Source organism: Gallus gallus, chromosome 3 (genome assembly GCF_016699485.2).
Source record: "Gallus gallus isolate bGalGal1 chromosome 3, bGalGal1.mat.broiler.GRCg7b, whole genome shotgun sequence".
Taxonomy (NCBI): Eukaryota; Metazoa; Chordata; class Aves; order Galliformes; family Phasianidae; genus Gallus; species Gallus gallus.
In genome coordinates, this window is record NC_052534.1 from 105,211,763 (window position 1) to 105,228,571 (window position 16,809).

General features: G+C 53.8%; 1 protein-coding gene across 12 annotated transcripts in view; it reads right to left on the reverse strand.

The window, feature by feature from the left end:
- The window catches only part of EFR3B (EFR3 homolog B), a 55,818-nt gene that overhangs the window by 22,177 nt on the left and 16,832 nt on the right, over positions 1–16,809 (reverse strand). For 3 of the 12 annotated variants that reach the window (XM_040698096.2, XM_004935874.5, XM_004935873.5), the window contains exons 1-4: positions 16,566–16,645; positions 6,317–6,393; positions 5,015–5,142; positions 1,786–1,936 (exon numbers count right to left, since the gene is read on the reverse strand). In XM_040698096.2, the coding sequence (XP_040554030.1) occupies positions 1,786–1,936; positions 5,015–5,142; positions 6,317–6,393; positions 16,566–16,572 (363 nt within the window). In that variant the 5' untranslated portion in view covers positions 16,573–16,645. Of the gene's footprint in view, positions 1–1,785; positions 1,937–2,308; positions 4,083–5,014; positions 5,143–6,316; positions 6,394–7,582; positions 7,820–13,828; positions 14,034–14,368; positions 15,053–15,185; positions 16,646–16,809 lie in introns of those variants that run through there. The other 9 variants (XM_046939409.1, XM_040698099.2, XM_046939408.1 and 6 more) reach the window with 7 other exon arrangements.

Genomic DNA, 16,809 nt, shown 5'->3' on the forward strand with positions numbered 1-16,809 from the left:
TTCTCAATCTGGACTCTCCATTACAACATCCACCACTGATTGTTGACCACAGTGGAAACCACACTGAAGAAACAGTTCCTCCTGCTTGAGGATGTTCGTTGGGCTTGGAACCCTGATTCATAAACCAGCTTGGGTTGGAAGGGTCTTTAAAGCCCACTCAGCTGCAACCCCCTCCTGCGGGCTGGTTGCCATCCAAAAGTTTAGGCTGCATTCAACCTGGCTTTGAGCACTTCCAGGGATGGGGCACCCACAACCTCTCTGGGCAGTCTGTGCCAGCACCTCCCCACTCCAGGTGAAAAATTTCCTCCTAACCTCTAGCCTAACATCTCCTCTGAGTTTAAAACTGAAGCCTCTGCTGGGCATTATGAGACCCTACACCCTTAAGGGATGAGCAAGGAGATACCACATGCATTTGAAGGTGGAGTTGCACTACAGCACAGGACACTCTCTTAGCAAGTGAACCAGCTGCTTGCCACAGGGCTGGGTTCAGGTGGCTCTGGAACATAACAAGAAACTTGGAGAGCAAGTATATCATATCTCATATCCCTACAGAGCTCAGGTCATGCTTGGGCACAGAGGGATGAGGGTGCTGCTCCCATCACAAGAGGCATTCCAAGGTAGTCCCTGCAGCATATCTGGAGCTTACAGAAGCAGCAGCAAGTCAAAATGCTACAGCAAGCTGCTGTAGGCAGAAAGCAGTTGGTTTCCACCAAGCCATCGGTGCTCCTGCTTCTCCAAGAGCAGGGGATTAATAGGTTTGCTGACAGGCAGCTCGCATCACTTTCAGCTGGGAGCAATTAGCTGCCAGGCAGAAGGGGTTGTGAAAGGTCTCCACTTTACTGCCCTTGCCTCAGCAGAGGTATTTATAGCCAAGAGCCTGGAACTGTGCTGGCTCCTGGAGGAGAGGAGCACAGTGGGATGCAGTGCTGCCTGATTAGGAGGTGCTATCAAGCCCTAATACCATTCCTCTGACCACCACACACAGCACAGAATGAAAGCTTAGGGTTGAGCTGTCCTTGCATTTCCCAGACACTTAAGAGAGAACCTGCCTGGCCCACCCTCTTGTCCAAAGGACAATTAGCTCCACTTCAACCTTTAAAAGCAGTGAGAACAGATGCAGCTTGCACAAGCTGAGCTTCTGGGTGCTGTCAGAGCCCCTGGAAGCCCAGGTGTCAGGTACACCCAGTCCTCCCATTAAAAACCAGCAAAGAGCAAGCTGTCTCGCCAGCAGAAAGGCAGTGCACAAGCAGCCAGGGTCAGCACTTTGGAAGCCACGAGGATGTCATGTTATTCATTCACGCTTCTCTTTTTCCCCTCATCTGACAGCTGTGACTGACACACTCCTGGTCTGGCTAAGCCATTTACTGCAAGTTACAGCTCTGATTAAGCCAGCCCTTTTATGAGCATGAAGAGCTCCTAAAATCCACAGGGATCACCTCCTAAGTTGGTCTATTGTCTGAAACTGCTGACAGCCCCCCATGTCCTGTAGATTTTTAGGAAAAGATGAATTCAAGAGCAGGAGAGCATGACAGTGGAGATTACAGACCAGTCCCAAACAGCAAACAGGAGAAATACACAGACAGCACAGCTAAAGGCTCAGACACCTCACATGTGGCAGGACACACAGAGGGAACGTCTTAAATCCTTACCTGCAACCATTCCCCATCCTTTCCCAATGGGGATTCCCACCCCAACAACGTGCAGACACAGGGTGACAGGCAATGCATAAGGCAAAGGACCGGCTTATAGCAGGGTGCTGCTAACTTCCCCTGCACTGCTACTCACTGAGTTGGTCCCCAGGATCTGTAGGTTGGGCTTCTCTGACTCCAGCAGCTTCGCCACCATCTTCAGGAAGCTCTCCACAAAGAGGTTGATGCTCTGGCAGTGACAGGCCATGAGGAGCTGGTCCAGGGCCTCCATGGCAATGCAGACATACCTGGGAGCGGGCAGAAGCCAGGATCATAGCTCAGAAGCAGAATGGACATGGCCCCACAGCCCTCCCTCTTCCTCCCCACTCCCAAACCACCCAAGAGCTAACCAGTGAAGCCAGCCTAATGCTAACCTCCTGCCCTGGTCAAGCCAACAGCAAAAAAAATTATATCCTAAATAGCCTTGGGAGATTTTTAGATGGAGGAGGATGCCCCCAGTATCCTGCCTTCTGTGGAAGACTAAGCTACCCAAGGACTGGGGCTGACAGCAACATCTTGCATCTCTCCCCCATGGGGGCAAGGGGGCTCTCCTATGGGTTTCTATTGCCCTGAACTGGTCTTTTTGCCCTGTGAGGGAGGGCTGGGAAAAAGCAGGCTACCCCAGCATGGCTATACTCGCATCACTGCAGAAGTTCCTTGGGTGAGCAGTGATTCCTCCAGCAGAAGTTGGCAATCCATGTCTTACTCCCATCCTTCCTCGGGGGATAGAGCTTTTGGTCACTCAGTCTTGGCTGCGTGTGCTACACAGGGACGAGAGAAGCCCAGACCCAAGTCCAAAGAGAGGATGTCCTCATGACGGGTCCCTGGGCCACTCAGGGGGTATTTCTGAGCACAGCACATTCCTTTTGCCATCCCTCCTGACCAGGCTGAGCTGGTTACAGCTCACCGCAGACCTCCTTCCAGCAGCTGGCTTCTCCACAAGCTGTCACAGCGTGTCTTCCAGGCTATTTATTAAATCATTCCTGCCACATTCGTGCCTCTAGAGGAAGTTGGAAAAGCTCATGCCCAGTGATAAATCTCACTCGGGTGCCCATTACAGAGGTGGCGACTGATTACACAGCTATTGCGGAATTTGTCGGGTGTCACTTCATGTTTCCAAGACAAATTGGATTGGTTGCTCAGAGTGGCTCTGGGGAAGTCTGCTGTTTGCAGGCTGGTCCTGCAGCACTTCCTCATGAACAATGCAGCAGCCTCGTGCTATGACCACGCAGACCTTCAGCTGCTGGTTGTCCCCTCTGTGCACAAAACCCAGTGAAGGAAACCCTGACCTCGATGTGCTGGGAGTAAGCATTTATTCCAGTTAGAGGTTCCCAAAACTCATTCATAAAACGTGGTGATTTCAGTCTCACGGCTCCAGTTCCTCTTGCACGATCTGTGAGGTACCCAAACATACGATATCCAGACAATGTCAATACACTGAGAGGAAAATAAACTTTATAGCACCTCCTTTCATCTCTGTATCTTTGTATCACAGGGGCTAGAATCAAGACGTCCTGCCACAGCCAAGGCAGCAAGAGGTGGCAAGCACAGGCTTCTTTGTATCAAGCACAAATTGTCCTTTAACCTCAATTTCACGCTCCAGCTCCTTGCCATAGCCAGCTCTGCAGCAGCTTACCAGCTTGTGCTGAAGGGTGAATCCTTAAAGCAGCAAAGCAGCTCAGTGCAGCAAGCTCGTGACAGTAAGGCAGGCAGGAGCTGCCCATCAGCCCTGCCTGCATGTTGAAGGGCAGCTAGAGAGGAAAACAACTCTCTGAGTGGAAAGGATAAGCCCCCAACTTCCAAGTTCCAGCTGGTAATGACAGCAAGACTGATCCCTTTTCCCTGGAAATGGTGAAATCTGGCTTCATTCTTGAGCAGATCCTTTGGTGTCTTACGGCATGCAAACCTTCAGGCACCATTACAGCTCTTCCAGACACTGTGAAAATGAGAAGCCTGGATCCATGAAGCTCCTAACCATCTGTCAAACTGGGTTAAAACTGGCCCAGAGGGGAAAAAAAAAGGTATGAAGAGATAACAAAAAGAAAAACAACAGCATCAATCTACCTTCTCAAAGGAAACAAGGCTTCCAAAAGGCAAAAGGGGCACCGGGGAAACAACAGAATATCCCAAAGTGGAAGGGACCCACAAAGATTGTCAAATCCAGCTCTGGATTCCACACAGGTCAACCCAAAATTCAATCCATGTTTCTGAGAGCTTCTTGAACTCTGGCAGGCTGCAAACCCAAACACTTTCTCCTTTAGCAACAAAAGGCAATAGAAGGACAACACATAGCAGGCCTGAAATCAAGGCTATCTTCACCTCAAATGCAGAAGACAGGCACCCATGAGCTCAGCTGCTCCTTCAGAGCCCAGCTCCGGTGTCTTGCAGTGGGACGAGCCCTGCTGCTGACGCTGGTCTATAAATAAGAAGTTTATCCAAACCTATTTCAGGCATTTCAAAGTTAGGCTTTGAAAATTAGCCTGCACTTCAACCCAATTAAATGCCTATGAGCACAAGCAGGTGGGAACGGAATATATTCTCCCTGCCAAAGCTTGCCATTAGGCGTCAAAAGGCTTTGAAAACCTTTCCTTTCCTAACATAGCAAGCAGAGCCTGCTAACAGCAGAACATCAGGCATAGCTTTGAAGGTCCTGTCACTCCTGATGACAGGTGATGCATGTGAAGCTTTGAAGGTTTTCCAACTTCAACACTTCTCAGGCAGGCTGCTGGCTTCTCTTCCCCCAGGATAAAAGGCAGGCTGAAGTTCACACTACAAAGCTGAGCCATGTTTGTCTGCTGTGGCTTTGTTCAGGAGACAACAAGAATCAATCCAGGAGCTATTTCAAAGAGAAGGAGCCCTCCCATGCTCCCCCAGTGTTTCTAACCAGGGCAGTCAACTAGTTCCAGGCGGGTACTGCTCTCCCTGCAGTAAACACAGCAAGGCCTTGCAGGGAGGGAAGATGAAGGGAATGGGGCCCAGACAGGACCACATAAGGTAAGCCAGACAGAGCAAACACAGCAATCTTCACCCAGCCCAAGGTATCTCCATCATGTGCTCTCCTGGAAAGCATCACGCTGCCCTCATCCCTAGTCTCACACTGTAGCTCAACAGAGATGTGCATGGGGTACAGCACACCCAAACTTGTCCTGAATAACACGTAGTGAGCTACATACAGAGCCACTCCAACTAGCTGTTTGTCCACATCTAGTCAGACTTACAGATCTGAAAGAGCCACTGTGGGCTTCTAATGGCCAGGAGGATGCTACAGGCTCCTCACTGTGGCCTAGGAGGAATTGGTGTGGCTGTAACACCCTCCCAGCCCTTACCCATATCGGTGCCGGCTCACGTCTCTGATAAGCCGCTCAGAGAGGTAAGCGCCGATGCGATCCAGCTTCTCTGGGGCAGACAGGGCGTAGAACGTCAGCTTTTCCATGTTGGTCTTCACCAACCCATCCTGAAAGAAAGCAATGCAGGGTGTCAAAGCCTCACAACCAGAGCAAGCAAGCATCAAGAGCATCTTTGCAGCAAACCAGGGCAGTGATGTCAGATGCCTGGAGCACTCCAGCCACCTCCTTACACTTCCCCATATCTTGTACAGTAGGGAATGCTTATGAGAACTGCATTTGGCCCCAGCTTAGTGCTCTCTGACCTGCTACAGTGGTGCAAATCACACACCACAGATGTAATGTGAGCCACTTTGCCAATGCCCCCACACCACTTGAGGACAGCAGCAGACAGGAACATCAGCACCTCTGGTCTCCTGAGACCAAACAAGCTGTCAGTCCTAATCCCCCTGTAGCCTTGATTAGCTTTGCTGCCAGCTCCACAACAAAACAAGCACTCATCACCTTCCTGGGCAGTCCCAGCCCCGCTGCACTCAGTCAGGAGAGCTAGAAGCCCATCTGCCACTGCCTTAGCATCTCAGCTGTGAAATGGTGGCAAAGAGGCCTGATTTGGGATGCTCCAGGAGCAGCTGGCAATCCTTGGGCATCCCCCCGTCTCCTGTTCAGCGAGGTAGTAAGCAAGGCACCAGCTTTCCTGAATCCTAACAGCACAAACAGCTCAAAAAGCTCAAAAGCCAGGCTGAAGTCTCAGGAGGGCATCTCTCTTAGAAGCTGCCTTCCTCATCCTGCAAAGAGAGTCTGCAATAAAGTCCAGTCCCCATCCACCTACGCTTAGCATCCACATCAGCACATTTGGGAAAGGAAGCCAGCCACCACAGCACGGAGAGACAGAGGAGATGCTTCTACATTTCCCCTGATCAACAGAATTTAAAGGAAAATCCAACCCTCCACATGGTCTTATGATATCAAAGTATTGCCTGCCTCCCAGAAACTATTCCTGGGCAGGTCACAAAATTCTTTACTCAGAGGGTGGTGAAGTCCCGGCACTGTTGCCCAGAAAAGCTGTGGGTGCCCTATCCCTGGAGATGCTCAAGGCCAGGCTGGATGGGGCTTTGGGCTGGCTGATCCAGTGGCTAGCAACCAGCCCACAGCAGGGAGTTACTGCTGGATGATCTCTGATCCAAGCCACTCTGGAATTCTATGATTTTATGAACCCGGGATGTAGGAGTGACATAACCCAGCACAGCACAGATGCTTTGGAGGGTGAAGCAGCACCTCACTTACCTCTGGATCCTCGGGGAAGATGTTGTCAACAAGTCTTTTGTAGCGGGGACGCAGGGCACCACAGCAGCCACACACACCTGGAGAGAGGAGGCAGCTGGTCAGTGGGGACAAAACCCTCAGCTCCAGGGCAAAGCCCTGCATGGAGATGACCTTGGAGAAAAACACATGCCTGTATTTGGTGGCACCAAATTGCAACATGTGGAAGAGCACAGGGTACCAAGCTGATGACAAGCCTGAGATTTGCAGCCAAAAAAATAAATACCAGGAAGAAAAGTGCAGCTGAGAGGCAGGGAATTGGCAGGTGATCAGCATCATTTATGTAGGACCGCAGAGTTATCTGCTACTCTCACCCAAGAAAGTAGCCCCAAGATGTACAAAGTTCCCCTAAGTCTGGACCTCTCTATCTCACAAGACTGTGTTCTGTGGGTTCTCAGAGTGAGAGCTACCCAGCCAAGGAAACACAACTCATGTGGTGCTCCCCGTGGAGCCGGAAGGGATAAAGACAGCACTGGAGAAAACAAGACATAAAAGGAAGATAGGATATCTCCTTTAAGGCTGTGAAAGGAAAATGCATTTTCCTGTTTGCAACCCCAAAGCTGAGCTGTTGAACAACACCTTCGACTGTCCTCCTGTGTACAAGTCTCTTGGTGCCCCACAGGGGCTGAAGGACAGTTGTGAGCTGCGTGTTGCAGAATGCCACCTTACAGCAAGCCCAGAACACAGTGCCCAGCAGACCATCTTGAGGTGGAACCACTCAGAACTAGGAGTGCGAGCCAGTGCTTATCACACGCAGACGATCTTTTTGGGGGTGCCCCAGATGTCACACCAAGAGGAGGCCGGTGTCAGCCACCCCAAAGCACCACCAGCCTCAGCAAGCTCAGGGAAGCGTGACTAATTCAGGGCAGCCTTTTAGCAACTGCTGCCGAGAAGCAAAAGCGTGGGGACAAAGGCTCCCAGTGCTGGCAGTGCTCGCTTCCTGCAATGTGCTTACTCGCTCTTCCACCTCTTGCACTCCCCCTGCAAACCCTCTGTAGCTCCCCACCGTCCTGTATTTTATTTCCAAGTCTCCATTTCTGCTGCTCTCCCTGCCCTGCTTTCCCTCAGCTGCCTTTGATCGATTTTGCTTTTTTCCCCAAAGTACCTTTAATCTGGACTCTTAATAAATTCTCGTTTGCTATTCACCCCAATGAGCACGTGATGATTTCCTGGATCCTCTTAAGAAATTTCCTTTGCCCAGAATAGCCGAGGCAGCATGAGAGCACTTACCTTGGTGGGCATAAGCCCCATCCTCAAAGAGCACCAGCCCTCCCTGCAAATAGCTGGAGAGATCCCCCATAACCAATCCCATTAGCCAAGGAGCCGGGTCCCCCTGCAGCCTCATTGGTAATTATCTCATCTCCAGCAATGGGACTTCAGGGTATTTTTCAGGCTGAATGAACGTTCCCATCTCCAGCCCTGGGAGGGGAGCAAAGAGCCCAGCCACGTTCCCATCCTGCCAGCCCCTTTTGATGAATGAAGCTGAAGAGCAGACACAGCGTGAATCCATCAATAATAATTGCGTAATTAAATCTAATGCCTTCCCTCTCACCTCACATGACCTCTTCTTCCAGAAGCACGAGGTTTTACGGCCTCACCTAAGGACAGAGCAGCAGCAGGAGGAGGATGGGTTTGGGTGAGGAAGGCAGGCACCTCGCTGTTCCAAAGCTATGCTGGGACACTGGTGGGTAGATCCCACCGCAGCTCTGCCACAGGTGAGGCTCTCTGATGTCTAACACAAGGGCTGAGCTCACTGAGGCCAGGCAATGAAAGGGTCTCTCTTACTCTGTCTATTTGCATTAAACCAAGAGAAACTTTTCTGTCCCAAATCCCTGCTTTGTCAGTTTTGACCCAGACAAATACATGCACAGACAGGGAGACGCTAAATCTTTAAGAAACCATTAGAAAAACAGCATAGAGCTTGCAGAAAACAGAATATTCCTTCCCCCCCCCCCCTCACCCAGCGTGAGTGCTCTGCAGAGAGCAAAAATCCCAAGTCTAATCCTAACACCAGCACTGAAAACAGCTCAGTGCTTGTCCTACGCAGGATGCCCCCACACCTTCAAAGCACCAAAACCTAATGCATGTCTAGAAACAACCCCCCACCAACAGCTAACATCACACATTTTATCCAGCATCCAGCTCAACAGCCCCACAGGAGCAAGGCAAAGATGACACTGATGGCGTCACCAGCAGCTGAGAGACGCATCCCACAACCCCACGGAGAGGAGAAGAGAGGATGGAGAGGAGAAGAGGGGACGGTACCTGCTCCAGCCACGTGCAGCATCTCCCAGGAGCAGGCAGGGCCGGCGGCGCAGAGCTGCAGCGCGGGGCTGAGCACCCAGCTGCTCAAGGCCATCAGAGCTGGAGCAAAGCGGGGGGGTTCGGGGTGCTGCTCTCGTCCTCGCAGAGCTGCAGCAGCAGCATCGCTGCAGGGGATGCTCAGCCGAGCGGGAGCAGCCGTTTAAATAAATAAAGGAGCTTTCAGCACGGCTGCTGAGTCACCGAGGCGGCTCCGATGGCAGCTGGGAACAGCGCTGGCTTTGCTGTGCCCGCGTCTGCAGCGGTACGTGGTGGTGGATGGGGAGCTGGGCATGGCAGAGAGAGTTAGAGAGGGGTGACGGGGCGCTGGGGGTCTGTATGCTGACGTCTCTTAGCCTAAAGATCTCATCTGGCGCTCTGCCTTATTAGCGCTGCCAGCAAATGAGCATCACGGGCAGCACTATCAAGTGGGAGGCTCAGCAGCTCGGAGCTGACCCCATAAAAGCATCTGTGGATGTGACAGACACGAGCACGGACCCGCATAGTGCATCACGCTCTCCTCCTGTCGGCAGCTGTGAAAAGCAAGGCCACGGGGTTTCTTAAAGAGCAGGTAAATGGAGGCATGGAGAAATGAGACGTCACATTCTCCACGGGGAAGGAATAAGGAGGGAAACCCATAAGTAACAGCCCCGGGGCTCCTACAGAGACACCAGCAATGCCATGTGCACAGTGCCACGTGTGTCACCTTTGTCTCGCACCCAGAATCATTTCTGGGGCTCTTCATCACCGCTCTCAGTTGCAGCACGTGCCATCTGCTTCTGTCGCTGGGGGGCAAAGTGAGCCAAAAGGGCTTTTTGCTTTGATAGCTCAGCTCCAAGCAAGCCAGTCTAACTGAGGATAATTACAGTATTTCAGCTGCAGATTGTGGCTTGCAAGCACAGCCCCCACTTAGCTGCTCCGATGCCAGCACGCGCCCCAAGGCTCTCAGATAAACCCATTTCCAGGAGGGGTTTCACTGCTTGCAGCTTTAAGTTGGGCGTTTGGGATGGCACAGCAGCCAGGTGGGGTTGGGACACAGGCCCACTTCGGTCCCACACAGACCACGCTCTGACCTGGAGCCTTTCCTCATTAACCCCCTCCCCTCTTCCCATTTTAACATCATGTCAGCGATAAACAATGCTGGTAAATATCACGGTCGTGTTATTCGAGGCATGGAATTTACTTAATAAGGGCACTCCATCTGATTGCAAATAAATCTTAATTAAATCAAGCAAAATCCCTCATTACATCTAACACGCCATGAAGGTCGCTCTCTCAACTCCAAGCAGAAACACTGGCCCTAAAGCTGGGGATGGTGTACCATCAGCCCAGTGCCATTTTCCCCTGAGCCACGTGCCAAACCAGACACCCTTCCCTAATCTTCTTAGCAAAATCTCATTTACCTGGCCAATGCCTCCTTCATACTTAGCATCTCCAGGGCAAGGCTGCCTGGAGTGAGGGATGCTTGAGAAATGTCACTGAGCAATATCCACACTGTCCCAGCCAGCATTTGGCCCTGCTCTCCATCCGCCGCAGCGTGGGCAGAGCTGGGAGCTGCAGGTCAGGGGAAAGCAAGAAACAAGTGATGCCAGCAGAGAGACGGAGTGCCACAGTGGGTGCAGGTGGGTAAGGAGGGCGCCGCCTGCAGATCCTGCTCCTACCCAAAAGCCATTCAAGTGCCATGAATGAGGGCAGCGGGAAGCTCTCCCAAGGGAAAGGCTCTCTCAGGCGTTCCTCTGAGCTTCTGTCGCCAATTCAAGAAGCAGGAAAACAACACTAAAAACCCAGCTTCTGCGCCAGCAGGCCCTCGTTTGCCTCTGCACCCAGTCAGAGCCAGGGCAGATCCTGATGTAAATCAGCACAGGGCTGGCAGAGCTGTAAAGTAAGCCAGTAAATCTCTCTCTAATCGCATTTAAGAGAGCCAAACACACTAGGCACTGATTAGAACCAAGGCCCCATATCCTTGTGGATCCCAGTGCTGGGAATGGGGAGAGGAGAGCGAAGCTGGAGCATTGGGCTCTGCCTACCTGTGCCCTGGTCCTAAACCGGGACAGGAGCTTTGCCAGCAGTCCGAACCACTGGGAACAGCCCAGAGCAAAGGAGAGCTGGTGGTAGAGAGCAGCCATAATATCATGATAGTGATAAGACAAGGGGGAGTGGTCTTAAACTGAGACAGGAGAGGTTTAGGTTGGATATTAGGAGGAAGTTTTTCACCCAGAGGGTGGTGACGCACTGAACAGGTTGCCCAAGGAGGCTGTGGATGCCCCATCCCTGGAGGCATTCAAGGCCAGGCTGGATGTGGCTCTGGGCAGCCTGGTCTGCTGGTTGGCGACCCTGCACAGATCAGGGGGTTGGAACCAGATGGTCATTGTGGTCCTTTTCAACCCAGGCCATTCTATGATTCTACGAGGAGACAAGGGAGCCCTGTGCTCCATTTAGTGGAGGAGGCAGAGCTGGGGAGAGGGCCGCAATCCTCCAGCTCTCTCTCCAGCTCCTCCAGCTCTGTTACTTGGAGCAATGTCCTGACATTAATTAACAGCTCCCGACCTCACCAAATGGTTTGGGATGCATGGCTGCAGCTTGCTGCCCTCCCTGCTCATTTACTGCTGCTCACCCAAGTGTCCTTTGCTAAGAGCCAGGATCTGCAAAGGCTGCGTTTGAAAAGTAGACAGCAAACATGAGTGCAGTTTTGAAGGCACTGCAGAAGACCCAAACCTCCCACTACCGCAAGAACCAGCACAGGCTGCAGGGAGACACATCTCTAGACGCTGACACAAAGGGATTGTGAAGCGTTTCAAAGCACCGATAGCCAAAGAAGAGCAGTGACACGAGGGACTGGCGAGCCAAGGCTGCCGCTGCCAGGCCATCTCTCTCATTTTGCTGAGCGGGACAGACAGGAGCACGTCAGTACAGCAAACGCTCTCCCAGACATCGCCCGCAGCCCGCTCAGAGCCGTCGGTGCAAATCCTTTTAGCTCAGCAATTAAATTTGCAGTTTCCCCCTGGCACGGCTCCATGCAGCGCTCCTTTGTCGCCTCCACCGACGCAGCCAGGCTTTGTGGGGCAGACAGCGTGGCCCCATAGGGACAACACATCGCTGTGTTGGTGTGGTGACACTGCATGGGAGCTGCTTCCGAGGCCAAATCCATGCTGGCTGTGGTGCTGGCATGGCTGAAACCCACCTAGTTTTGCCCAAACGTGCTGCCTCCAATCTCCTCGTTTCCAAAGGATGAGAGACAGAGTGGGAACGCACACAGGATTCCACAGGGTCCTGTCCCAAAGCACCCAAAGCCACTACTGCACCTGTTGGATCTCAGAAAAAGTCAGCAGCAAACAGCCTTATCAAGGTATTCAAGCATCAAATGCAGCTTTAACAACTCCACGGTGAGCGGTGGGACATAAATCAGCCCCACTGCCAGCTTACACCAGTGATGGATTTGCCCATCCATTATTCACACCTCACCGGCCAGCTGAGCCTGCCGGTCCAACACTGCAGCACGAGCGCAAAGCTTCAATGGCAGACAGATTAATTAATATTTCACAGCGGTGATTAGACTTGGGCATTCAGACCACACCAACCCTTCTACACGCAGGGGAAACCACACATTAAGGGCAGAACTCCGTGCCGGGAAGCTTGCTCTATGTACCTGGCATGAGGGCAGCCCAGCTTGGAGGGGAGGAGAAGGGGAGTTAAGCGTATTAATGGGTGGCTGGTTTCGTTATACAATACGTGGGGGAGGAAAGAGCTTAAATAGCAGGAAATCTCACTCAAACTGTGGCCTCAGAGAGCAGCACGGCTCCTCGATGCGAGACATTTGCTGGCTGTTGTGGGGATGCAGCGTTTTTGATCCAGGCCCCATAAGCTGACAGAGGCAGCCCTCGGTGACCTCTGGAAACACCCTTGTTGCTGTGGTTCCCTATTTTCTCAAGATACGCTAAATCAAAGCCCACAGTCAGTTTTAGGTTTTGGCAGAAAACATAACCAAACACCCCCATTTCCAGAGAGAGAAACCAAGCAGCCCTGGCCACGCTCTCCCTCCATCCTTTCTGGGTTGTTTGCAGCCCCCGTGGAGAGGGAGCAACCTGCAATGGAGCTACCATGCTGCAAAGAGCTCAGCATCCCTGGAAGTGCACTTGCTTGTGCAATTACCGATTGTGCAACTGATTAAGAAAGCCCTTAAGCTGTCAGGCTCGATGAGCTTCATTGTGAGCAATGCCAGCTCTGGCACAAACCCCTCTTAGGCAAAGGAGTCCCCACTTTCACTGCAGGTGTCAAACTCTGCTGGATGAGACGTGGCAATGCCACCCAGAAGGATGGCACAGGACTCAACCACAGCTTAGCACATATCCATACAAGAGCCAAAGAGGGGTGGCTCAGGAAAGCCCCTAGCACTGCCGGCACCACAAACATCCCCTTTTCTGAATTAATTTGTGGATCGTTTAGTTAAAAAGCACAGGGAAAAAGAAAAGAAAGAAAGGCTTAATTGCATTTCACATTCCCCTGCTGAGCCATCCAGTCCCACCGAGCGCTATTCATTTAGTGCTGAACCCATCCGATAGCGTGGCTGCTGCTGCTGCTGCTGGCTGTGACTCAGTGGCACGCTGGCAGCCCCAGACAGCTCGCAGGGACCTTGCTGCTGCCCACCTCCAGCAACGCCTCCTCCCAGGGTAGCCGAAAAGCCTCATTTCCCCTGCTCTGGCTGCTGCTGCAAAAAGGGAACCTTCTCTATTTCCAGCTCCACCGGCGTGGGAGGAGACAGCTCGTGCTGCCGACCAGAACGCACAGGGAGGGAGCGTGGCAGAAACAAACCATGGCAAGAGGCTGCAGGGCCGGTCTGGATACGGGTCACAGGGCTGCACCAACACGCCGTGTGTGTGCTCTGGCCCCACAGCTGCCAAATATAGCGGGGAATGGCCAAGCCCTGCTGGGAACCACCCATGGAAATGTTAACTCCATCCCATCTCCAAAGCTCTGTTGTTCCCCACTCTCACCCTACACTCTGCATCCACAACCTCGTTCATGGAGGGCTTTTGGCTTACACTGCCTTTTGCACAGGGATCCAAATTAAACCCCTACCTCCTAGAGATGAGGTGCTCAGCACACAGAGCCCCACGCTTCCCCTGCAGCCAGGGCCATTGGACAGCCCCAGAGCATGGGGCAACCAGGTTCATTTACCTGCCAAAGCCCACCGGCAGCATTCCAGCTCCTGCACTGTAAAATACCCCAAGGAGAAGCTAATCTCCAAGCATGGCTCACGACAGCGAGCTCCCATCGGGGACAGTTTGGGTCACAGAACTGCACTCTCAGCATGACATCGGCCACCCAGGCTGAGTCTGGCACAGCTGAGGTCGAAGCGTGGCTCTCCCATTTTCAGCGGTGGCTGTGAAAAGAAACCAAAGTGGGCAGAAAGTAGGCACGGTTCCGCAGCAGCTTGTGCACACAGATGCTAGCTCTGTGCGGGGTGCCAGCACTGCGGGATCAGAGGCAACGTGCAGGGAGGAGGGTGGTATGTGCTCCCAGTGCTGCCCCTCCACACGCCTCCCAGGGAGGCACGCAGGTCCCCCCGCAATGGAGCAATTCTCCTGCATTGCTTCGTTCTGCCTACAGAGGAAAAAAAACTATCCCCAGTTACCCATCTAATCCTTCCCACAGGCCAAGAGACAGTTAAAAGAGAGATTAAAAAGATACCAATAATCCTGTGCATTCCTAATGCACCTTTCATCCGAAGTATCCCACAGAGCTTTCCAGCTTCTGGATGCTTTCCAAGACTGCAAGCCGCTGCTGGGGAAGGGACCAGCCTGGCGTTTGTCCTCGGATTCACATTCAGGTCCCCACAGGGACGCTCTGCCCTTCCTCACTCTGCACACATCCTGGAAGGAAACGCCGGCTATTTTGGAGTGAGGGCTTCCCCGTGATGCTAGCGGAGGTGCAACCTGAGGGCACGGAGCTGTGGTCTGGTGTAGGCTGCTGCACGGGGTCACTTCCCCACAGTGTCCAAGAGACAACCAGAGCACGTCACACCCCTCAGCTGGATCACTAAAGGGGGCTGGCAGGGCTCCCGGGGAAAGCAGCTCCCATCTCAAGTGCTGCAGCCATCCCTTGGCAGACAGATGGGCTCTGCTGCAGGGCACAGGGGCTGCATCCCCGGGGCACACAGCTACCGTCACTGCGAGCCGCCATCGGCGAGGAGAAGAGGGAAGCAACCCTCTCATTTTGCGGGTGGAAAAATACCAGCTGGGAGACCTGAATGACTCAACGGAGGCCACAGAGGAGTCAGCACAGTGGCAAGGAGGAGAGGAAAGGAAAGGAAACCAGGCATCCCGCCCCAGGCCTCCCTTCCCCAGGCCCGCTAGGTTGAAATCTCCCAAGCCCCCAGGCTGTGCTCCTTTCCCTGCAGGAGATGGGTGCAGTGTCCCAATGCATCTCAGGATCTCTGCACATTGTGCGCACCCCAGATCAAGCACCCCATTATGCAGTGGGGCAGCACCCTGCCCACCCACCTCCCTCCTGCCCCAACACATCGAGCACTCACCCCTGGCACTGCAGCTCCTTGCAGAGATGAGGCTCAGCCAACCGACCCCAGTGGGCAGGGGGATGCAGGGAACGGGGTTCCCACCTCTGTGCAGTGTTCACCCTGCGCTGACTGCCCAAAAAGGATGCTCAGGCAGCAGGGAGCAAGGATTTAAGAGCCGGCTGCCACCCAGCCACCCCCCCCAGCCCTTCCCAAAAGCTCCCAGCAGCTTAGCGCAGCCCTGGGCGGGGGGGGGATGGCCAGCTGCTCTGCCAGCTGCTCCCCATTACAGCCAGTATCGCCCCAGTGTGGGATGCAGGACACCACGCGTCTGTGCTGTGCTGCAGGGTGAGAACAGTGACAACATCAGGGACATCAAGTTATAAGCACCCCAGCATGTGTGGGCTTATGTAGGACTGAGGTCTGCGCTACGTCAGGACCCCGGTACCATGCAGGGCACCCATATATAGAACCAAGACCTCTCCTTATCTGGGACAGGAATGCGTGACCCTTCCCAGGTAGCCAGGTGGGGATGAAGAGCCCTGTAGGGCACCCCAGGCTTCCCAACCGCAAGGACTGGGTGCTTCCCCAGCAATGTGGGTGTCATTCACCCCATAAAGCAAGATCCTCTCTGCGGTGGGGAGCAGGTGACCCCAGAGCCTGGGCTGGTGGGGTGGCTAATGAGGAGGGGAGAGGTTAACAGATTCCCATTCTGCCCATCCAGGAATAGGGCAATGCCCCAGTGATAAAAGGAGGTGCACAGCTCCTTAAGGGATCATAGCATGCGTCCCAACCCCAAAGAGAGGTCACCTCCCAGTAACCAGGGGATGCATAGCCCTGTACAAGACCAAAGTCTCCCCCTAGCCCCAAAGAAGGGTCACTTCCAATAGCTGAGGAGACGTACAGCTCTGCATAGGACCAAGGTCCTCCCAGAACCAAACAGGGATCAATCCCCACTAACCTGAGAGGTGTGCTGCCCCATAAAAAGACCACGGTCTCCCACATAAGGCTCAACCCCCAATAAATGGGAGTGTGCACAGCTCTTTCCGAAATGGAGTGACCCCCTCATCCCAAAGAAGAGATGCACCCCCATTAACTCCGAGGTGCACAGCCCTATACAAGACCGAGGTGCATCCATCCCAGCGGGATACACCCTCAGTAACCAGGAGATGCCCAGCCCTATGCAGGACCAAAGCCTCACAAATGCCAAAAAGGGAACAGCCCGCAATAAACAGAGTGCAAAGCCCTACTTAGGGCCGAGATCCCCCCAACCCTGATCGGGCCTTGGGGCCACACAGCCCAACCCCGGAGGGGGGGGGGGGGAGGGTGAGCCCCAAGTCCCCGGCAATCCGGGGGGTGCACGCACAGCCCCAGCCCGGCCAGGCTCCAGGGGGAACTCACCGTACATGGCCGCTGCCCCAGCGTGGCTCAGCCCGGCTCGGCTCGGCGCGGCTGAAAGCGGCGGTGCCCGGCCTGGCTCTGCTGGCCGGGGGCGGCACCGGGGGGCGGCACCGCAGAAGGGACTCCTCCCGCAGGCACGGCCGCAGCGCCCGCCCACGGCACGGCTCGGTGCTGCTCGGCTCGGCACGGAGCCTGCAGGATGCCGGTGGACACGGCCCCGAGCCGCCCTCGTCCCATTGTGCCC